Source organism: Pleurodeles waltl, chromosome 5 (assembly GCF_031143425.1).
Source record: "Pleurodeles waltl isolate 20211129_DDA chromosome 5, aPleWal1.hap1.20221129, whole genome shotgun sequence".
NCBI lineage: Eukaryota > Metazoa > Chordata > Amphibia > Caudata > Salamandridae > Pleurodeles > Pleurodeles waltl.
This window is the reverse complement of record NC_090444.1, coordinates 773,095,365-773,119,743: the sequence shown is the minus strand read 5'-3', so window position 1 is coordinate 773,119,743 and position 24,379 is coordinate 773,095,365. Positions and strand designations below refer to the sequence as shown.

Below are 24,379 nucleotides of genomic sequence, written 5' to 3'. Positions count from 1 at the left end.
GTGTTCTGTGTCCTACACATGGTGTACCACCTCTTCTGTCCTCTTTTATTTTCTAGGGCTGCACTTGGTTATTGTTATATTTTTTTTTCTGTTCCCTCTCTTTTTTTTCCACTTGGGAATTTTAGCCCTTTTTTTTTTTGTTTTTTTTTTTCCTTATGTCTTTTTACTTTTCCCCTTTTTTTTTCTTCTCTCAATGCCTTTTTGGGCTTTCTACCCTTCCTCCTTACTTGTCTGGGACTCCTGCCCCTCTGGCTCCGTGTGCTGCTGCTGGGGAGCACAGCCTGAGTGATGCGTTGCTACCGCTATGGGGTGTGCACGTGTGTGTTAAAACGCGCACAGCTCCCCACGTGGTATTGCAGGGCCTGCGGGGTGAGAGCTCTGCGTTTGATCCAGCGCCGGAGGTGAGGCCGCCTTTATTTCTGCACTTGCCGCGTGCACACCGTCCAGGCCGTTGCAAGGACCCACGGGGCACCGGGGCTCAGCCGGGAGACTCGCGCCAGAGGGGAGGTGGGGGTACACCACACCAAGCAGGGTGCAGAGCGCTTCTTCAGAGTTCGGTCGTGCGCACGCCTGGCCACACGTTCCTCGTGCTCCTTCCAGCGCGGCACGAGGGCGCTGTGCCAGTCGCGTTTCCTTTTTTTTTCTCACGTTCTTCGCTGCTCATCGGCCATAGTGGGACCGGTCTGCGACGCGGCAGTACCAAGACCCGCTCGTCACCACTGTAATGTAGTAAAGGGCCGCGCAATAGGTTTATGCAAAGCAACACACGTACACCTTGGTAGCAGTCTCAAGGGGAACTGCGTCAGCGCAGCCCCGACTTTATTACATCACCTCGGTTCCACGCTCCGTCCGGACGAGCGGAACCTGATACAAAATAAGGCAGAGTCCGTGTGGCTCTCTACGTGTGGCTCTCTACAGACAGCAGCACCTTCAAAGACAATAAAAATTCCAGTCGGCATTTATCTATTCCCTGGTGAGGCCCAGCTCTGGTGCACTTTGTGCTCGTCCAAGTGAAATCCATCTCTTTAATACACAGTTGTTGGAGGTCGTTTTTCCATTTTCCAGTTATCTAATAGCTGTCAAATTTAAGGACTGGTTTCCAAGGTACGTTTACACTTGATGTCTTCCTTTGTGAGGCAGCTTTGTAGCCTAATGTGGGAATAATAACGGCTGCGTAATCTTCCGTTTGCTTATTTATTTATTTTTTTAATCACCTCTTCATGCCCGCAATGATTTTTCATAACGTGGGCAGGCTGCGCGCAGCCTACGGTCGCTGCTGCGGCTCGTCGCCCTAGCCAGAGAGGCAGAGATATAGCACACTTCGGAGGGCGAGAGCGGGTTCATGGTTGTCATTGGTGGTCTGCGGTGAACCCTTACCATGTGACACATGATCATGTAAAGTATTTCGTTTTGAGTTGTGGGCAGTAACTATCCGGCCCTTTTTTTTTATTTGAAGGGGAGAGTACCTGCACTTCTTTAATTGCACTTCTTGTATTTGAAAGGGAGAGTACCTGCACTTCTCAGTAGCTGGGGTAGTGAGTACCTATACTTCTACAATTCCGTTTAAATCACTGGTTGGTGTCCCACTTTTTTTGTTCTGGGTCTCTATTTAACTCTATTTTTAGACTGGCCCAGTTCTCCGACGAGCCTGAAGTCATTAAAAAACATAATAATCGACATCAGGCCTATCAGCTCACACGGTGTCAGTTTCAGACCTTATCACACATCCGGAAGTAAAGAGCAAGTTTGTCACGGTGATCTGGACACCTTTGCACATAGTACGCTTGCAACTAATGCAGATTTTATTCTGCAGGAATCGATCGGGGCTTTTAAATCCATTCAGCTAATGTGAATCTGCTCCGAAAGACTTGGTTTTTGATGCAGAGCAGGCTAGATGTGTGTATTCAAAAAATGCTGGGGTTCAAAGGTCCTTGCTGTGTCCAGACACCTCACTACCTCTACATAAAATCATACAGTTGCAATTATTCCAGGTGTGGCAGGACTGTAGTATGCAGGGATGTCGGTACCCCCTTTTCACCCATTGGTATCTTCAACTGTCATTCGAATTCTGTTTCTCTCCACCTCGATAGGTATTTTTTATACTTTAACATTTTTATTACAATGGATATTGCCGCTATGTTTAAGTAGCACCATGTTTTCTTTTTTTCTGCCTTTAATTTTTAATATTTAAATTTTACATTTTGCATATACTTGCAATAATTAAAAAAATTATAACCATCGCACCAATTTGCCAAGACTAGAACTATTGGCTTTGCCAGTGCTTGCTTGTTTTCTTTTTGACTCCTTATGAGTGAGCACAGGTACAAGTTATCTTATCCTAGTATTTAAGAGAGGGGGGGGGGGGAGAGTAGAAGGTGTGTTGTGAGAAAGGGTAGTTCTAGGGTTTTATGCTGTATAGGGCCCACAGTGCATGGATCTGTTTAACCCTACAATGCATTTGTTAAGGACACTGTGTCTTTTGGGAATGTAGTCTTGTGATGTCCTGAGGCAACCATCTTTATGATAGCTTTAACCAGAACAGTGGCCATGTGATTCAGCCCTCTCTTACCTCCTTCTCCAATCAAAGCAACGTTGAAGTGTTATAAGGCCAAACAGGGATGAACACAGCTAGGGGAAGAAGGAGAGAGGTAATGAGGAGGGCCGGACTGGGGAACCAAAAGTAGCTCTGGGTAAAGAAAAAACAAAGCAGCCCCCTTCATCTACTCATGCTGTCTCGCTCTTTCTACCCATCCTTCCATTCACTCCCTCTTTCCTCTCTCTTCTTCTCTCCGATTGCTTTCTCTCTACCTTCCTCCTCCCTCTCTTTCGAAGCCTCCCCTGCCTGTTGCAAATAACCTTGAGGAGCTGGGGAAAGTGACAGAGGCACCAGGGGCAGCCCTGGGCTTTCAAAGACTGCCCCTGCAGACTCCAGCCCATAAAAAGAGGTGGTTTGAGCACGGGAGCAGAGCAGGACTAATCACTGCCAGTCGAAGTCAGAAGGGTGGTGAGTGGAAGAGTGGCAGGCCAGGCAGCAGGAGGAGGAGGACATAGTGAAACTTATTGCATGGTGTGTGGAACAGTGCAGGAAGAGCGAACATAAAACTGCCATTGGAGGATGGCAGGAAAAGCATTAACCTAAACCAATGTGGGATGAGAAATCAGGGAAACAAGTTGTATTTAAACATATGGCTGCTCATCATCTCGGTGGAGAAGGAAAACAATCTCGTACTCCGATTGTCAAGTCCAGTAAACCTCTGTCTCCAGTATTGTTTTGGCTGTTGTGCTAAAGTTACCTACACCATCTTAGGAGAAAGCACAGATATGCTTCACTTACAAAATCAAAATTACAATTTAACAGGACCTCTGTATTATCTTGCTCTTTCTCACGATTAGCCGTCAGATGTAGAAAACAATTAACCATCGATATCATTCAGGACAGCTCTGTCTCCCATTTCAAAGAACGCCTGCAAAACTGTCTATTCTATTTTTAAATCAATTAACATATCATGAAACCATAATATCCATCCGAGGCAGGACTAAAGAGGGGATGGACAGTCCTGGGCACTTATGTTTTTTCTTTTACTTTGCTAATACTCCTTTTTTAGAGTCAAGCCCATAAGCACTCTGGAGCCTGTTGTAATCTCTCTGGGGCTTTTAACCACGCCCACTCTTGCTATTCATTCTTTGTTGTGCTGGTCTTAAATGCTTCATTTTTATTGGTGCATTTTGTGAAATGTCCTTCTTAGTTTATGGGGGGGCTCAGCAGACAAAGTGAACATTCCTGAACATTTCTGTTGCCATCACACTATGTCACGCTTCCTCCTGTTACAGCGTGTGATGGCCCCTCCTCTGGTTTCGGTTTGCCTTACATCCCAGCCACGATCCTTTCCAGATATTCAGGCATGGAGCTAATAACTCTTGCGCTCATGGCAGTGGTGGTTCTTTGAATTAGCTTGCTTCTGTCAACTGTTTCACACTTCATTTTCAATTCATGTGGCAAGAAAAGTCCAGTTAGGAATTTACAGCGCAAATGCTCAAACTCAACCCGTTGCATTGAAAAAGCTTGTTTCTTTGTTATTATCACTCCCTGAACTGTGGAATGGAGAAACACAAAACAATATATCAGCACATTCTCTGTTTCATGGGAGAGGGCCTGCAGCTGCGTGCAAATAGACGAGTCCCAATGGGGACATGAAAGCTTACCTCTGGGTGTGCCGTTGAATTTTGTGGAAACAAGAGAACCCACTGTTATTGTCGGCGTATCTCTGTCATGCTCATCTAGTGTGCAGCGTATTCTTGAAAACAAAGGACCCAATTTACTGGGTGTTTAAGCTACATAGGATGCCCGGTCTGTACGTCATGCTGTGGAGTGGCACATGAGGCAAAAAAGTGGGTCTAACGCCCACACTGGATTTCTGGGACCCGTAGTGCTCCCGAGGCAGTCCTATATTCACTGTGTAGGGTAAGTAATTCTGAAATCACATCCTTGTGATGTGGATGATTTGTTAGTGACCATGACGCCTTGGAGCTCGCATTGATTAATATCGCCTATTTGGAATTTAAGCAGTTATCGTATAAGATGGAACCTCACTATTAACATCTAATTATGGTAGGAGACTAAAGTGGCCATAGGTGATAATGAACAAGAAGACCCTATCGAGCCTCTACACAGAAGTGGAAAGGGTTCTGGTACGAATTGGAACTCTAAAATTAAAAGGTATAGCTGAGATGGAGGTACTAATGGATCTAGTAGCCTGGATTAAGATTTTTTTTTACATAATACCCAAGACTAAAGTTCACAAGCGCAAGGCAGCAAAATGGTTTAATGAGGATTGTAAACAAGCTAAAGTCAAGTTAGTTACTGCAGTAAAGTGTGGAAACAGGATCCATATACTAGAATGGAGAGGATACTACAACAGAACGCGAACACAGGCAAAAAAACACTGGGAGGAGACTAGCTGGCGTGACCTAGCCAGGGCAGCCCTACTGAACAATAATCATACTTTCTGGCATCTTATGGCTAAAGGTGTACCCTTTGCAGTAAGCAATGACGATTCAAATATACAACCTCATACATGGGAAGCACATTTCCCTAAATTATATTCAGAAGGAAAAGAGCTATTAATAAAGGTAGATAAGAAAGACGAGGGAATTGTGACAGGCAGGGAGTCTCACTGTGGAAGAAACTATCGCAGCCATAAGAAATTTGACAAATGGGAACCCACCCACCTGGCTTGGACAGGATCCCTAGCGATCTCTCCAACTCGGAGCCCAGAGTTTGGGGTTACATCTTAAAAAGAATCTCAAATGCAAATGCCAGAGGGGCTGGTATCCCAGAAATGTAGAAAGGGGCAGAGATTATCCCCATTTTTAAGAAGGGAGCTATAGGGGACCCGGCCAACTACAGATCCATTAGTTTAATGGAAGTGGCACAGAAAAGTTTCAGTAAACAGTTACTGGTCAAAATCTAGACTTGGATGAAGGAATAGCAGATATTGTCACACCTACAAGCAGGGTTTAGGTCCAACACGAGCACTATCAACCAAGTGTTCAGGTTTCTGTTAATAATCTGGAAGTGGGTTTTGATTAGTAAAGACCACCTGCACGTACTATTCGTGGACCTTAAATCAGCCTCTGATTTAATACCTAGAGGGAAGTTATGGCCTGCTTTGAGGGAAATGGGGATGCCATCAGAATTATTTAATATAGTGATCCGCCTACACTAGTGGAACTTTGCACAAGTCAGGTGGGGCAGTGAAGGTAAACTGACAGAGCATGTTAGTGTCTCTTGAGGGGACCAACAAGGCTGCATTTTAGCACCAACCCTTTTTACACTATATAAGAATAGAATAATCAACAAGCTATATGATTGTAAAGGAGAACCCCCCTAAATTAGCAGGATAAATCAGTTCCAGCACAGCTTTCTTCTGATTACTCACTTCTAATATTTAAGACTCCAAAGGGCCTGCAAAACATCTTGAACAAGTTTACAGAGGTATGGGAGTCGTTCAGTTTACCAATCATTAGTCTCAAAACTAAGCCCCCATAAGTCTTTTAGGGGAAACTGAGGCTTGGATCTAAATACTTGGAACAGGTCAAAGAATCTTACTACTTAGGTGTGAGGCTTGCAAGTATTATGTCTTGGTCGGCCCAAATCCTGAAAAGCCAAATGTCTCTTCAACATGTTAGAGCCGCTGTGGTGAAGAATCTTACGGGATCAAACTATCACCCTGTTTCCCCTGTGTTAGAAATTTACTGTGCAAGGGGTTTAGGGGCTGTACTATATGGAGCAGAATTATGGGGCTTTGGAAATACAAAAGGGCTGGAGTAAGCTGGAAACAAATATATCAGAGCTACTTTGTCACTGCCGTACAGTATCCAACTTGTGCTGCTGCGCCTTGAACTGGGTTTAAGGTCTATATCAAATACAGCCATTCTGAAAGCTTTGCTATTTTTGGTTAAGGTCTGGATGGACAAATCACAGAACCCAAACAAACAAGCCGTGAAAGAGCTAAGAGCATTAGATGAGTAGGGGGAAGAGCCCTTGGCTCAAAAAATATGAAATACTGGCTGTATAAATTGGGTCTAGAAGATGCGTGGGTTAACCCGGATAAGCAAGATAAAGGGATGATAATGAAACTAAAAGGTAAGATACTGGGATTACACCCTATGTAAGTGGCTCGTAGAAACAACAGAGCATGGTCCCCTTAATGCTTTTATGGATTTTAAATGCACTCCATCCTTTGAGGTAATGTTGGATCAGATTGAGCCTCCAGCAGCTAGATCACTGTACCTAAAATTAAGATACAGTACTTTACCCGCCAATGCAGTAACTAGTAGGTGAAAGGGGGGCCCAACAAAAAGTTGCCCATGATGTAACAGTTCCTCTGAATCTTTTGAACATTTTATGTTCTTCTGCCCCGATTACTCAAGAACTAGGAGAAGATGGATAATTTATGTGTGCTGGTCTCTCTCTGTTTCATGGCACGTTGAGGCTATGCGTAGTTTAAGAAGCGAAAACACAGAGAGGGAAGTTTTTGCGGTCTCAAGATTCTTGATGTTTGCCAGCGCGTACATGGCAAAAAAATTAATTAATAAATAAACATTTAAGTTATCCTGAGGTCACAACCTAACTAAGTTCATGTACTTTTTGGGTCTTGTATTATGATAAGAACCCAAAAAGATGGGATTAGATATAACAATCTAATTGGCATTGGTACCAGACCCCGGCTAACAGAGTTGACATAGATTTCAAATTTTGTTTTCGGACGATTTGATAGCTTTAACAATTTGTAGAGGTTACTGTGTCTCCGATAGGAGACAGTTGCGTGCTCTAGCTTTAACTCATTGATGCATTAAAATATTGAGATGTACGAGCAATTTATTAACTGGTTACATTAAAGAGAGGTTGGTGATTGGTTCTTATTTATAGTATTTTATGGGAAGTAATTGCATAACCTGTTTTTACATGGATGCTAAATCTTATTTTTATTTTGTAATATAAAGTGTCGCATCTGTTTATTTTATTGTGGTTATGATCATATGCTGGTCAAATAAACTAAAACGTAATGCACAAGAGTGTGTGTAGTTTGTGTTAGTGAATAAACATGTGCAAGTTATTCTCTCTTATGAATAAACTCATACCAGACATTTTCTGAGAATATATAGTTGGAATAAGATTACAGAACAATTGCAAACTGTTTTTAAGGGCCACAAACAAACTACCAGTGACTTCAAGTGACTGTGAAAAGGGGTGCAGCACTATGAATTTGATGATGGTATCCATACAAAACTATCTTGATATCAAACGTCTTTCTTCGCTAATGTTCATATATCTCGTGGGCCCTCTTCTGTCTCCATTGCCATAAATTAACAGATGGCTGACTGCGCATCGCCATGTAGATGATAGTCATGAATTCTGCCCATCAACACAAAATATACTAGATGTATGGGATTGTTTAAAGTAATTTTGTTACCCACATGTTAAAGATTCAATTACATAATAGGTCTAATCAATTACTCATTCTTATGGTTAAACATCCTGTGGCAATGCAGCATGGTCTACAATGTGCGCATTAATATATCAGCACAATAGCCAGTTATAACTGTATCTTTCTCACGGAATATCATTTGTAATGCTCAGGATAACAAACGCAGTGTGAAACTCCTCTTTTTTTATAATGCTAAAAATGCTAAAATTGTCACTGTATAGAATGCTGGTATGTTCATTAGGTCGATAAATTTTTATAGGTCTGACATTCATGATTGCAATTTCTAGCATTTGTAATGCAATGCATGAACTGCGCTTTGTTCTTGATGACAGATTTTGCTCGCTTGTAGAACTCGGTGGCATGTCAACTGTAGTTAGTCAGACACCAAAGTTCATCCAAAATTGGGCTGTTAATTTCTTCAGACAGGGAACTTAAGTCACAGGCTTACGTTCTGATCAGCTTTCAATTGTTAAATCTTGGAATTCTCCCAAATTTACTTACGATAGATCTACAAAACCTATGTGTGGGGGGGGGTCTTAAGATCTGATCTCTTCTTGTAATGCCATACACAATGTTACACGTCGTGATGACGCTTGCATACTGCCTAACTTGGTTAGTCCCTCCACTTCTTTTTTTAGGACTTCATCCCTGATTGGGTGGGACAAGTAAACTCCTCGGGGGAGGATTCCCCTGGCTACTGAGTTGTTGGCAATTTATGTGTTATAAGAGGGTTGACTGATTTCCAGACAAGCTGGGAAGTTGTATACTGCTGGGGACAGGGTGAGCTGATTGTTCTGATGGGCACCTACTTAGGAATATAACATGAAATAGGCCGGAAACACTGGTCAGAGGAAATGAGGCTTAAGGACGGATTGATGGACAGCATTCAGGTATGGAACAGAGGGTGAAAGGTTTTGCGGCCCCGAGGGGTAGGGCGGTTGAGGCATTGTTTTATCCATGAATTGGTGAGATGATTGTCTATAGGCTGTAAGCGGAGCAGTCATTGACAGTCTTCTGTTGCGATACCAAATTGACAAGATCATAAAAACACGTTTCTGATATAGGCTTTTTGAGCCACAGCTAACATGAATATTCTTATCTGAGTTTGTATGGACTTCCGACTTCCCATACTGTTTATTTCCACTTAAAGCACTAGAAAACATATCAATTCTAACTATGTGACTCCTATCCGAAGTGGATCACTTCACTCACAACCACCCACCTTTCATGTAACGTGCGACACTTTGAGCCAGTACTGACTTTTTATCCAATAGCACTCACGACTCGTGTGCTGGGAATTGTATAACTTATATTTAAAAATGTTTAGAATAAAATCAAAGTCCCATAAAGCAACGTGCGATTGGTTGAAAAGTCAGGTCTTACCGATAAAACATGTTACGTGGAAGTACTTGCCAGCTATGTTTACGGCGCTACGAAGCATCATATCGGTGACTACAAACGCTAGCTACTACTACAACTAATAGTGTTTTAAGTATTTCTACGTGTCTTGCGCCCCGTCCATAAACTTACACTGCATAGAAACTGTATTTACACAGCGCTAACGCCTTCTGGCTGTGTAGAGGTTTAATACACCTAAATACACGTTGGCGCTGCTCAGTGAAAGCTCCACCGCATACCTTATTAAGCTGTTTCTTGGTCCACCCGTACCACAGGCAGGACTCCACGTGGCCCGCACCATTGCCAGGTACGATCACCGCTTTACTGGGGGTTCCTGGACCATTTTCTTCACGTGCCATATTACAAGTATATAAAACGCGTACTATTCACTGCAAGCGCTGCTGCTAAGTGAAGAAGACAGAGAGAGGCCGAGCCCACACAGTAATGCGAAAGGGCTAATAAAGCGAAATTAAAGGAGCTGTCAGTACTGGGCATGCGTTACACCGCAAACTGTGCAGTCTGCCTTTTCGGACTGAAAAGAAAACGAGCAGTGGCAAACCCAATAGGTTTCGACTTCGTTTTTAAAATCTATCGAATTGGATTAAAAAATATTAGAAACATTTTATAATAATGTTTGTTTTAAATTTGATAAACCGTTAATGGCTCATCACATTTAAAACAAACATTATATTATAACATTTTTTCTAATATTTGTAATCCAGTTAGATAGAAAGAAGAAACAAAGGCAAAACCTATTGGCATGTGTGAAAGCTGAATTCATTATGAATACATTTGCATTGATTAATAGTTAAGAATTACATGAATTAGGTTAATGTAGAGAAAATTGTGTGTCTTGCCAAATGTACCCACTTGAGTGGCCACTATAATGTGTACGACATTCATAAAGAATTTGCATTAATAGGTTAATTAATGTGCACATGCATAAATAAAATGTATTAGTGAATCGTACTAATGTATTAATGTTATGTGTTTGCTTAAAAATGTTAGGCATTGATTAATTATGAGATTTTGGGCCTATTTGAATGGAGTCTCATCTTAAGCTTCATGGCATGAATACACGTTTGTAAATGATTTTGTAAAACAGAGACTTAACACTTGTTCATTGTTTACACAGAGCTAACCAAATAGATTTGTAACCTTGCAGTGTTAAATATGTTGATGTCTTAAACCTTCTTGTGAGAACTGTCTGCTGAAATGTAGAATACTACATATGGATACAATTGTTACCTTGATGCGTGAGAAGCCAATGTTCCCAGGCTCTAACAAAGACTTCACTGACTAGACCTATGATTGTAACTAAAAAGTTATTTGACAAAACTGGTGATGGGAATGGGAGAAGAGGAGTCAATCATCAATGTGTGAAAGATTGTTTAGTTATAACAAAGATTTAGAAATACATGTTATTGGTTCTAATGTGAACACACAATATTCTGACCAATGACGATGTTAGAAAATACTTTATGGATTTTTAGTTTAATACCGATTGCGTTGGAGAAGGAGTTAGTCTTGTTCCAGTTCTGTGTGAGGAGCACAGCAGTTCCTGATGTCCCTTTTCTTACCTTTGCCTTATAGCTTCATTATAAATGCTATTGATGTTGTTTCTCAGCTCAATATCCTTTCTAAATTGGTTCACTTAACTTATAAACCAACCGTGGCTGAGCCAATTCCTTTCACTGTCCTTTGCTGACCACACAGATGCCCAACTGATAAAGAAATCACAGCTTGCTGATCCATTCAGGAAAGGTATAACAAAATGCTATTGTTTCTGTGATAGATTTTTGTTCTTTTCTTTTAGGTGCCAATAGCTATTTTGTTAGAGCCCTAGTTATATGCTTTCCAAATTAACTTTTGACTAAAATTATTTTGCAAGAAGCCCAAATATGCCATTCTAATTGGAGGGTTAGTTAGTGAGCCTCATGTTGACAAATGTTATCAACAAATAACTTACTTTTTTACCTGTTGAATCTAGATGTATGCTATCTCTATTGTTCAGTTATTGTTGCTATTAATTTGTACGGTAACCCTTGAACGTTTATTGATAAACGCTTTGGTTAGATTGAGATTTTTCCACCGCTTTGGTCAGCCTGTGTTGTTTGTATATGTCTATCATTTGGTCTTTAAATTAATTTACGTGATATAAGCATTGTTAAAATAGGGAAATAAAGTTTCTAATTTTGCTAAAAGGTGTGGTTAATTATGGCCACATGGGTCATGGTGTGTAAAAATTACTAACTCAAAGGTTCTGATAATTGATCTCTTGAACATGTTACACTGTTGCTGGTGACAATATGAGCAACGATTGGGTGCATGGTGGAATCACTCTAAGTGTAGTCAAAAGGTCCATCGAACCTCTAACGCACCCCCTTATGAATAAATTACTAGAGACCAAATAAGGCCAGACGCGCTCACACATGACAGGATGCGTCAAAGAAGAAAGAAGATGGCAGTGAAGAAAGAAAACAGAAGTTGGCATGCGGTAAAGAAAAAAGAGACAGCAGTGAAGAAAGAAGTCAGAAGACAGCATGTAGTAACAAAGAAGAAAGAAGACAGCATGCAGTAAAGAAAAAAGAAGACGGTAGTGAACAAAGAAGACAGAAGACGGCATGCGGTGAAGAAGAAAGAAGATAGCTGTGAAGAAAGAAGACAGAAGACGACATGGGGTAAAGAAGACGGAAGATGGCAAAGAAGACAGAAGACAGCGTTCGGTAAAGAAGAAAGATGACAGCAGCGAAGAAAGAAGACACAAGATGGCTTGCAGTAAAGAAGACAGAAGTTGACATGCGGTAAAGAAGAAAGAAGACAGCAGTGAAGAAAGAAGTTAGGACAGGCTGGAAAAATTGTGCGAAACTTAGCAGCAATGATGCCTCTTGAGCAGCAGTCTGGCATGTACAATCCCTGTGAGACTGGACTGTTGCTGGAGCAAAGGAATTTCAGTGTGCAGACAGCACAGCTCCACCAGCTCACAATATGTCCTCCAGAGCACCACTTCAGTTAGTGCTGAAGGCTTGCACTTGTTTGTGTGGCCGTGTTAAGTAAAACTTTGATTGCAAGCCTGAGATTATAGGCCCCTGTGGATTTCAACCTTTTTATGTTGTGGGTTATCTGTGTTAACCTACTCCGGCTCATTAATCTATGTTATTGCAGTGTGTTGGTCATAGCTGTCCACATGTGAGTTTGTGATCTTGCCGGCTACTGGTGTTTGATTCAGCTATCAACACGTGTCACTGTCTAATAAGTGTGTTAATGTGATCCATCTACCACAGGGTGTGTGTCTCAACTGTCTGTGTGACCCAGTTTGTGCTTGTGTCTTTGTGATTAGTCTCCCTAAATGTGTGTGTGGAATGGCCGCCCCAATCGGTGTGTAACAGTAATTTCTGAATTGCTCTAAAGTGAGGGTCCCGTCTCAAATGTGTAATACCCCACCTATCACAATATTCCATTGTGTGTCTGTACTCCCATGTAAACATACATAGTGTTATCCAAGTCCATGCTTCTGTTGTGACACCCAACCCCCAATTGGTCTATAATGTGGAGCAGGGACAGCAGAGGAACTTCTCAAAGAAAGAAAAAGTGCATACTTTCACACACAATGTAACAGTGCCTTCCCCGTGCCTCCAGAGACACCTCTTAAGGCAGGCATTTTACATCTGATAAAGAAACTACCATTTCAAAGTCTTTCTCTCCTGTGCTTTTAACATCCCACACCCTTCAGCTGAGGAAAAAACACCTCGGGCACAACTGCAACAATATAGGCCCCAGATTAATAAGCGCTTGTGCTGAAGCCAATGTTCCCATCACTTTTAGAGAGGCTTAGAAAAACACCCAGTGGCCATGTAAATAGACAAATCTAAAAATGAGTGGCTATTTTGCCACACATACTGTAGGTAACGTAAAAATGAGTCCACATTCATAGTGGCAATTGCCCCACCCACCACCCCTGCCCCTCAATTGACCAGTCTAGAGAAGCAGACTTTCGTAAATATTTGTATTTGATAGAACTTGTATTTTTTTTTTTACTATAAATGATTGAAAATCTTTAAAGTATCAGTTCGACAGTTCCAGGGACAGATAGAGGGGGTCATTCTAAGTTTGGCGGGCGGCAGTCGCCGCCCGCCAAACTTACGCCGGCAAATGACTGCTCCGCGGTCAAAAGACCACGGGGGCCATTCAGACTTTCCCGCTGGGCCGCCGGGCGCCCGCCAAGAGAGCGCCCGCCGGCCCAGCGGGAAAGGCCCTGCAACACAGAAGCCGGCTCCGAATGGAGCCGGCGGTGTTGCAGGGGTGTGACGGGTGCAGTTGCACCCGTCGTGATTTTCACTGTCTGCTATGCAGACAGTGAAAATCATGCTGGGGCCCTGTTAGGGGGGCCCCTGCACTGCCCATGCCAGTGGCATGGGCAGTGCAGGGGCCCCCAGGGCCCCAGGACACCCGTTCCCGCCATCCTGTTTCTGGCGGTGAAAATCGCCAGAAAAGGCTGGCGGGAAGGGGGTCGGAATCCCCATGGCGGCGCTGCTTGCAGCGCCGCCATGGAGGATTCTCCCAGCCGGGGCTAATCCGGCGGGAAACCGCCAGACCCGGCTGGGCGACCGCGGCTTTACAGCCGCGGTCGGAATACCACATAAAGCACCACCAGCCTGTTGGCGGTGCTTCCGTGGACAGCCACCCTGGCGGTCTATGACCGCCAGGGTTGGAATGAGGGCCAGAGTGTTTAAACTGTTTTTTTTATTGTTAATCTTAAAAGGTCTCAAGTTTGATAAAAACAGAATAAATGAGAACAAGCCACATGATGCCCATTTCGCAAATCCTAATAGCAGGAGCTACATTAGCTACTCTCTGTGCCTCAGGCAGACAGTGACAACTGAAGAAAACGTTTTCTTTAATCCTACTTTAACAACAGACCAGCTATGAATGACAAACAGGGGCTGAAAAACTCAGCAAGTCAACCTTGGGGTTTACAGTGCAGTGCAAACAGCTAGTTCACGTGCGGGGAGTGTAGACTTAAAAACACGGCAGTCGCTCGGCAACTGCATTGTTTACACCCTTCAAGACACTGGTTCCAAACATGCCGCAGTGGATTACCGCCACCCATATTATGACCCACACATACGTCACTATACAGCCACACAGAAGCCTGCCAGCCCAAAGGTGAGTGATGAACTGGTGGTAGCAAAACCTACACCATTACGCCAACCGAATACGCTCACAGCATTATGACCCACGAATCACCGTGGCGGACATTCAATGGCGCTAAACCACTGGCGCTACATACCGCTGCGCTCAAAATACACACAACCTAACAAAACTACACCACATTGGACAATTCAAACTATACACACCTGACACACATACACATATCAAACCCACACCACTATAAAACACACACCCACATTACCCACAATCCTTTACCAATACAAACAAGTGCCACAAGAGAGAGAGCAAGACCACAGACAAGACCACAGACACACACCACCATCTGCTATACACCATCCACGCACCCTACCTCACACACCCTAACACAGCACCCTCACCCACCCTCACCCACACCACTCACAATACACCCATGGCACTGCAACGACACCCCAGGATCTCTGAGGAGGAGCTAAGGGTCATGGTGGAGGAAATCATCTGGGTTGAACCACAGCTATTCGGATCACAGGTGCAGCTGACGTCCATTGCTAGGAAGATGGAGCTATGGTGGAGAATCGTGGACAGGGTCAACGCCGTGGGACAGCACCCCAGAACAAGGGGTGACATCAGGAAGAGGTGGAACGACCTACGGGGGAAGGTGCGTTTCACAGCAGCAAGACACCAAATAGCAGTACAGAGGACTCCTCCCCCAAACTAACATCATGGGAGGACCAAGTCTTGGCAATCATGCATCCTGAGGGCCTGGCAGGAGTAGGAAGAGAACTGGACTCTGGTACGTCAACTCTTTACTACTGTCACCCCCCCACCTGCATGCCATCACATACCCCCGCCCTTACCCTCATTCCCATCACTTCACCACCTCCCACATGCCCCAACATCACAACCCACTCATCCCAAGACCAAGCCCTGCATGTAACACCAATGCACAGACCCCCATCACTAAAGCATGCACATTAGAATCACCTAGCCCACAAAATCCCTACTCACACAAGCCAAAGCTGCCAGGGAAATAACAACCATAGAGGGCAACACACCCATGCACAGGATGACAAACACAGAAACAATAACACTGCATTTATATCCCCACAGGTCCCCCACCCAACGTCACTGGAGAGGAGGTGCCAGCAACTTCCAGTCCAACCCCAGAAGAGGCCCACAGTGATGACAGTAGCTCTGCACACCTGGATCTGGATGACCAACCTGGCCCATCAGAGATCTCTGGACAGTCAGTAACCCAGGCACAGTCCCATACCACCACAGAGCCTCCCCCCTCAGGAAACACCAGCACAGTACCCACCCAGTGGGCCCATACCTCTATCCCCAGGACACGTCAATCAGCAGTGTGTCCACCACTACAGGGACCCCAGGCCACCCCATAAACACAGGACGATGAGGGACCTGGGGCCAGTGGCAGTGGGCACAAGGTTCAGGGGACAGAGGCACAGGACAACAGGGAAGCTGGGAGGACTGCTGTGTGACAGGGGAAGGACAGGCCCAGGGAACCGACTCTCCAGGAGGCACTCACCAATATCCTGGGAGCATACCACCATTCGCAGGAGATGATGGGCCAGATCCTGGACAAGTTGCAGGAGACCCAGCGGCTGCAGGAGGGACAGTACCTGGGGATCAGGGAGGACTTGAAGGGCATCAACACCACCCTGGTCTCCATTGCAGGGGTGCTGGCAGACATGGCCAACACCATAAGGGAGGCAGTGGCACACCACCAGGTCCCTGACACTAGCCAAACCGATGAACAGCCTTCCACCTCTGCTGCCGCTAGTGGACAGGAGGCCCCGCCACAGAAACAACAGGCCACCAGCACCCCACCCCCTGCAGAAGGAGAACCACCCCGCAAACAGTCCCTGAGATCCAGGCAGAAGCCAGAAAACATTGCCAAGACCCCACCAAGAAATAAGACTCTCCTGATTGTCACCCTTGTGTCCCACTCGGTCACCCTTTCCACCTTGAACTGCCATTGCTCCACTTCCTATGCCCCCTTGGATAATGCACCTGTGATACAAATAGACTGGACTCTATCCTGAACATTCCTCCATCATCACCCCAGCCCATTGTATACCCCCCCTCTAATCATTAGCACTTAAATAAACACCATTTGAATAATTACAAGTACGGAGTCTGTCAAATCATTTAACCAAGTATTTGTTTAACAAGCTTTAAACACTGCAATATAACTGTACATTAATGTATACATAGGAATGACCTGTAGTTGGCTGCAGTCAACACACCAGGAGCGATAGTGGGGAACAAATATCTGAAAATAGAGATGTCAAAGAGTACAGTAAGTGGCCATAGAAGTGGGAAAATCAGCCTGCCAGTGACAATGTCAAACACAAAACTGTCAATGAAAAGTGAAGTTACAGTGTCTTACCTGTGTGTCATTGGAAGTATTGTTGTATTATTGCACTTCTGTTGTCCTCATCCTCCTCATCTTCACTGTCCACAGGGTCCACTGCTGCCACACACCCATCTCCAGCCTCATCCTGCTGCAGAAAAGGCATCTGGCGACGTAAGATAAGGGTGTGCAACATACAGCATGCCACGATGATCTGGCACACCTTCTTGGGTGAGTAGTTCAGGGATCCACCTGTTAGATGGAGGCAACAAAACTTGGCCTTCAGGAGGCCGAATGTCCTTTCTATTATTCTTCTTGTTCGCCCATGTGCCTCATTGTAACGTTCCTCTGCCCTTGTCTTGGGATTCCTCACAGGGGTCAGTAGCCATGAGAGGTTGGGGTAACTAGTGTCACCTGCAAATATCGAGGGACAACTTTTAGACACACACTAACCCTTAGGGCCCACACCATACCCATAAACCAACATCCCCTGGGTGGGAACCAGGGCTCACTTATTAGCCACACCTGGTGCCTCTGGAGTTGAGCCATCACAAATGGGATGCTGTTATTCCTCAGCATAAAGGCATCATGCACAGACCTAGGATACTTTGCATTGACATGGGAGATGTACTGGTCCGCCAGGCACACTGTCTGCACATTCATGGAGTGAAAGCTCTTTCGATTTCTGAACACCTGTTCATTTCTCGTGGGGGGGGGGGCAAATGCAATATGTGTACCATCAATAGCCCCAATTATGTTGGGGATATGTCCCACTGCATAGAAATCAGCTTTCACTGTGGCCAAATCCTCCACTTGGGGAAAACGATGTAGCTGCGCATGTGTTTAATCAGGGCAGACAATACTCTGGTCAGCACTATTGAGAACATTGGCTGAGACATTCCTGCTGCCAAGCCCACTTTCACTTGGAAGGAGCCACTTGCCATGAAATGGAGCACAGATAGGACTTGCACAAGAGGAGGGATTCCGGTGGGCTGACGGATAGCAGATATCAGGTCAGGTTCCAATTGGGCACACAGCTCTGCGATTGTAGCCCTGTCCAGTCTATAGGTGAGGATAATGTGCCTGTCCTCCATTGTTGCCAAGTCTACCAGGGGCCTGTACACGGGGGATGTCTCCATCTCCTATTCTTCCGTAGCGGTTGCAATCTAAGGGGCAAATGGTGAGTAGCTGGTCAGTATTCCATATTTCCAAACACTACACTGCATTGCATGTTGTGACTGTAACACAATATTTTTGTGTAGGCCCAAATGGTGCCTATGTGTACTGTGACACAGTCAGGTGCCAGGGCCCGCCCCCCCCCCTGAAATGGTGTCTGCCTGTACTGTATGGAGGGACAGGTGGAAATGAGCTACTTCCGCTGAAGTTGTGCGCAGTTGCGGGAGGCGCCCGAAAACTGCTGTGCAAATCCTCATTAGATACCATTGGGCCCTATGGGTTACAGTGGCCAATAGTGATGTACGCCTGCAGTTCGGTATGCACCGCCTCAGACGTGACCGCCATTTTCTGTCTATTCACCCACTTGCTACCTGACCTTCAACAGGAGAGGACCTACATCTCAAGTGCTGCTGTAACCTGTGCCTGGAACCGAAAGGGCCCCTGCCTTCACCGCTGCGGAGTTGGAGAGACTGGTGGATGGGGTCCTACCCCAGTACCGAATGCTCTATGGGCCTCCAGACCAACAGGTGAGTAAACTGTGAGCACGATGAAGGGGGCATGAATGCATGGAGTGCTGTGTGTGAGGGCCTCGTGTCGGGGGCGGGTTGGGGTAAGGGCCCTGGGCAGCGTGCTGCATGTATGGTGGGCAATGTCTGTGCGTAAGGGGATGTGAGGGCTATGGTGGGCCATGAGTGTAACATGCAGGACGGTCTGACTGGTACCTTTTCCTATGTGTATTTCTCTGAAGGTCAGCGCCCCTCGAAAAAAGGGTATATGGCATGCCATCGCCAAGGACGTGTGGACCCTGGGAGTCTACAGCAGGCGGAGCACCCACTGTCATAAACTGTGGGAGGACCTGAGACGCTGGGCACGAAAGACTCGGAGGCCCAGCTGGGGATGGCCTCCCAATGAGAAAGGGGTGCCCGTCGAACTCTGACCCCCCTGATGGCCCCCATAGTGGTGGTGGCCTATTCGGAGCTGGATGGGCGCTTGGGGGCATGACGGCAGCCACAAGGGTGTGAGTACAGTGCCCCAATTTACTACTTGCGTGTGGTGGGGTGGCATCTGGGTGGGGGATGTGGGCCTGTGGGGATGTGGGCCTGTGGGGTGCCCCTAGGCCAGGCTGGACAGTGCAGGGTAGGGCCCATGTTGGGCAGGGTCAGATGTCAACCTCCTCCAAAAAAGCTATTGTGACTGTTAGTGCATTGCCTAGTGCGTAGGGCTGTTCCCTGTGTGTGTGTGTCATGTACACCAACTGTGGTGTTGTTGCCGCCATTGACCAAGGGTATCCTTTGTCTCTCCCCCCCCTTTTTGTTTTGTCACCCTGTCCTTATGTGCATTAGCATCATCTGGCGGACCCGGCGATGGGGAGAGCTGCATCAAACAGGGCCCAGGAGGCCAAATCCACCGACAGTGAGAGCACCAGTGAGACGGAGGGTGAGGGGAGCACCACGGCAGAGACTGGAGGGGACAGTTTGGACAGTGATACCTCCTCCGATGGAAACTCCCTGGTGGTGGCGGACACCTCTGTGCCCACCCCAGGGTTGTAATGAGGGCCATAATGCCTCTGAGAAAAATTGTTAGTACAAGCATTGGTAACGTCAAGTTCAAGAAGTTCAAACATCTTTATTAGATTTACGAAAAAACATAAAAGAAAATGTCAAAATCAAACAAAAATACACATGCAAAAACATTAATCAGAGGTACAGGCTAAGATCGATCACATATCAATCCAGATGATCAGTTCCAGAAATAAAACATCATTATACTTATAGCACTTGTTAAAGAGTTCATGTACGTTTCTACTCCATGATTAATACACCTTTACTGCCATTTGTTTTGCATTCCATTGATTTTCTGTTTTCTTTTGCTCAAATTTGTTCTGAAACTAATTACCCTCCAATAAAGCCATCTGCAAATAGGAGAAAGATCGACATCCACATGTCGGAGTTTACACAGCCTGACCAAGTGTACATATATTGCGGATGATGCGAGGGTCCTGCTGTTTTCAGCCGCTGCAGGCCGCGCCGCAGAGGGCTGAGGAGTTGGAAAATTCAAGCTCGCCGTCCATGAGAGAAATCATAAGCTTGATGACGACTGTAATTTGCACGAGCCCCTGACAGTGCCATCATTTGCATTACTGAAGGGCCTGGGCGCAGACGCCATTTAAATGCATCTACAAACTCACAGAGGCTGCTTAATATCGCCCTCAACCTTGACTCAAATAAACAACAATCGTGTTTGGGGTATTGCACGCGAGAAACCTTTGCTGCTCTTAAGTCGGAATATGAAAAAAAAATGTTTTGACCCTGTTAGACCTGACAGCCTTTTTGGCGTCTCCCTGTCTTTTTGCTCTCTGACCTAGTGTTTTTATGGTTTACTGGCCTCTGTTTTTGCTGGTTTATTGTCTCTGTGTACTTTACCACTGCTGATCAGTGCTAAAGTGCAAGGGCTCCCTAGGTAAATTATACTGTTCATTAGTTTATCCATAATTGGCATATTTGATTTACTGGTAAGTCCCTAGTAAAGTGCACCAGAGGTGCCAAGGGCCTGCAAATCAAATGCTACTAAGTGGACCTGCAGCACTGAATGTGCCACCTACATAAGTAGCCTGTAAACATGGCTCAGACCTGCCACTGCAGTGTCTGTGTGTGCAGTTTTAATCTGCCTATTCAACCTGGCAAGTGTACGCACTTGCCAGGCCCAAACCTTCGTTTTTTGTACATGTAAGGCACCCCTAAGGTAGGCCCTAGGTAGCCCCATGGGCAGGGTGCAGTGGATTTAAAAGGTAGGACATGTACTGGTGTGTTTTACATGTCCTAACAGTGAAATACTGCCAAATTCGGGTTTCACTGTTGCAAGGCCTATCTCCCTCATAGGTTAACATGGGGGCTGCCATTAAATAACTTTAAAGGTAGATTTCCTTTGAGGGCAGATAGAAATATGGAGTTTGTGGTCTCTCAACTTACAATTTAAAAATACATCTTTTATTGAGGCTGGTTTTTAGATTGTTAGTTTGAAAATGCCCCTTTTAGAAAGTAAGCATGTTAGGAATGGGGTCTCTAGTTGGCAGTTGGTTTGCACCCTGCTCAAGTAGGAACCCTCACTCTAGTCAGGATAAGGGAGATACCCGCTCAGATAACCCCTGCTCACCCCCTTGGGAACTTGGCACGAGCAGTCAGGCTTATCTCAGAAGCAATGTGTAAAGCATTTGCACATAACACACAATAATAAATGAAAACACTACAAAAGGACACCACACCAGTTTTAGAATATCAAATGTTTATCTATATAAAACAAGACCAAATACAATAAGAATCCAACACACACTAATAAAAATGAATTTGCCAACTTCAAAGGCAGAAAGGGGTATAAGAAGAGGACCCAAAACCCCAGACTTTCAGAATCTTTCTGGAATCAAGAAGAACCTCTGCCCAGGAGAAGAGCCGAAGGAGGAGTACCGTCCCTTTGCTGTGATGCTTTGCTGGACTGGCCTGCAATTGCTGCTTCTGCCTATAAAGAGTGCAATGGGTGAACTTTGCTGTGTGTCCTGCTTGAGAGAGTTCTCCAAGGGGTTGGAGTAGAGCTTGCCTCCTGTTGGAAGTCTCAGGGACACCAAAGACTTCAGTTTTCTCGACCTGCAGCATTGGGAACTGTGTATATTGTGCTGTTCAAGAGGAGAAACCACTGTGACGCCGCCAAGGAACCCGCTGGCCTGCACCATGACCTGCCGACGCCGCACGGCACCGCACTGCCTCGCTTTGCACCGCAACCCTAGTATCACCGACGCCGTCATCAGATGACTTCACAGAGTCGCTGCTCATACTGTGACCTGTGGGCCCTGCATTCTGGCATCGCCTGCTCACACCGCAGCCTTGGCATTCCTGATGCGCTGCTCCCACTGACACCTGCCTTACTGCCTGCACCATGGCCTGTGGCCACTGCTCGTGAGGTACACGAAGCACTGTCCCTTCTTGCACGGCAGCCTCAGTCCACCGACACGAGCATCATCAACTCCAGTGTCGTAACCAGGCATCCTGCCTGCACCGTGGCCTGTGGACACTGCATGTGAGGGTCAGGAAGTACTGTCCTGTCCCGCACTGTTTGCTTCGGCACACCGATGACAGCGCTTCAGCAACGATGACAACACTGCCTGCACCGTGACCTGTGGGCACCGCACATCGCATCATCCTGCTTTGCACCGCAGCCCTGACGCCATCCACACCAGCGCTGCTGACTTCATCAGCCTGGAGTTCGATCCACAAGGTGCGTGACTTCATGGGCCCTATGACCTCCGCACCGACTCCGGAATCGACACCGCAACACTAGCGACACCGCTCTCTGGATCTCGCCGCAAGCATCAGGATGCCCTGCAATTCCAAAGGTACTGTTTTGCGAGTCTTCTCAACACCTTAACTGTCTCACAACGCCACAGCCGGCCTGAACTGTTGGTTTTGTTGATCGCGACACCGTGATAGCCCCAGGTGGAGCTATCGTCTTCAAGGAACTGTATTTTTGAGTAAATCTTGCAGAATTCATATATTTATCACTGTATGGTGGAATTATATCATATTTGGTTTTGTTTTATATAGATAAATATTGGCTTTTTAAAAAAAACTGGTGTGGTGTCCTTTTGTAGTGTTTTCACTGTGTTACTGTGTGTTATGTGCAAATGCTTTACACATTGCTTCTGGGAGCAGCCTGACTGCTCATGCCAAGTTACCAAGGGGGTGAGTAGGGATTATCTGAGCAGGTATCTCCCTTATCCTGACTAGAGTGAGGGTCATACTTGGACAGGGTGCAAACCGACTGCCAACTAGAGACCCCATTTCTAACAGACCCATTCTGCTTCTGACTCGTATGGAATGCTAGGTATCTATTAAAATAATAAAAATGCAAGGGGGAGTCATTTAAACAGCAAAAACTACCATCAGAAGCATCCAGCTGCCACGAGTGGAAGGGGACAGGTACCGGAAGTACTACTTGGGTCCAAGGCCAGTCTCCACGCCGCGATGACTGAGGCAAGGAGGAGTTGACCAGCAAAGAGCCAAGTGGGAGCCAGCCAATGGTAAGTAGACCGATGTGGAGACCAGGTGGGAGCCAGCCAATGATAGAAATTCTGAACAGACCATTTACAACTTCAATATAGGGGGCTTGTTGCTGCTTACTTATGAACTGAACGTGAGATAACATAGGAGAGCAAATAAAGCAAGCTTTATTTATTACCAAAAACGTAGGCTGATGGCAGTGGTTTAATTGGTATGAAAAAAGCATTGCCAAAGCCAATAAGTCTAGCCTATGTGAAAGGTACTGGTTTTCCAGTTTCATTTAGTCATGTTGTAGAGCAGCACAGCTTCTGTGCAGCATGGCTAAAAGTTTTTTTTTAAAGTTCCAACACAGGAATGTCAAGGTAAAAAAAAGCACTGTGACACATCCAGTACTAGCCGCAACATACAACACAATGCTTGTTTTTCCTTTGGTGGGTGGCGGTAGGGGGCAACACTGACAACGGAAGGAAGAGGAGTGGGAGAGATGAAGCAACACAGATAAGGGTTTAGGAGAATGGGAGGGAAGAAGCAAAAAAGGAAAACAGGGGAAGATAATACAAAAAAGAAAAATAGTACCTCAATCCCAGTGGCAGAAGCAGAACCCTAATCATGATAGAAGCAATCTGTATTATGTCCATGCTCCAGATGAAAGAAGAGAAAGTGGAGGTACGCACTGCCCAATTAGGAGGCAGCAAATGAGAGTGATAGTGAAGCCCATGAATGGTAACCAATTGGGTTGAAAACAATATCTCTTGCAAGTGAAAACACATGCGCTGTCACAGGAGAGACCTAAAAAGTTTAGGTCTGTAAAAGGATCTTGGCCTAAGATGTGTAACTATGACTACTTTCCAAGGGGCATGGCCTATATAATTAGGAAATTGACTTAAAACATACAAAAAAAATCAGTTTTTTGTACAAATACCAATCAGTATGTTGGTGCCTATGTGTGAACTTTCATCAAAGACATATCTCACAGTAACAGACAAGTACCTAAAACACGTCAAACCCATTGGCTTTGCCAATGCTTGTTATAAATGAGTAACAGCAATGATTTTATCGTGAAATAATCAGAATTGGAAAAATGTTTTTATTTTGAAAATATGAGCAAATAAAACATTGAAAAGTCTGTGGGAGGAGTGGTATTCTTCAAAGTATGACAAGAACGTTGTTCTTCCAGTCACTTCTACACCCCCTTTCTCCCCACACTGTACTGAAATCTTCCATTTGCACATATCACACCTCAT

The 24,379-nt window shown here is 45.3% G+C and overlaps 1 protein-coding gene across 1 annotated transcript in view; it reads right to left on the bottom strand.

Moving 5' to 3' along the window:
- The window catches only part of RBBP9 (RB binding protein 9, serine hydrolase), a 102,871-nt gene extending 93,050 nt beyond the window's left edge, over window positions 1-9,821 (bottom strand). The window contains exon 1 of the mRNA XM_069234735.1: window positions 9,629-9,821. Within this exon, the coding sequence (XP_069090836.1) occupies window positions 9,629-9,748 (120 nt within the window). The 5' untranslated portion in view covers window positions 9,749-9,821. The remainder of the gene's footprint in view (window positions 1-9,628) is intronic.
- Window positions 9,822-24,379: the final 14,558 nt, after the last annotated feature.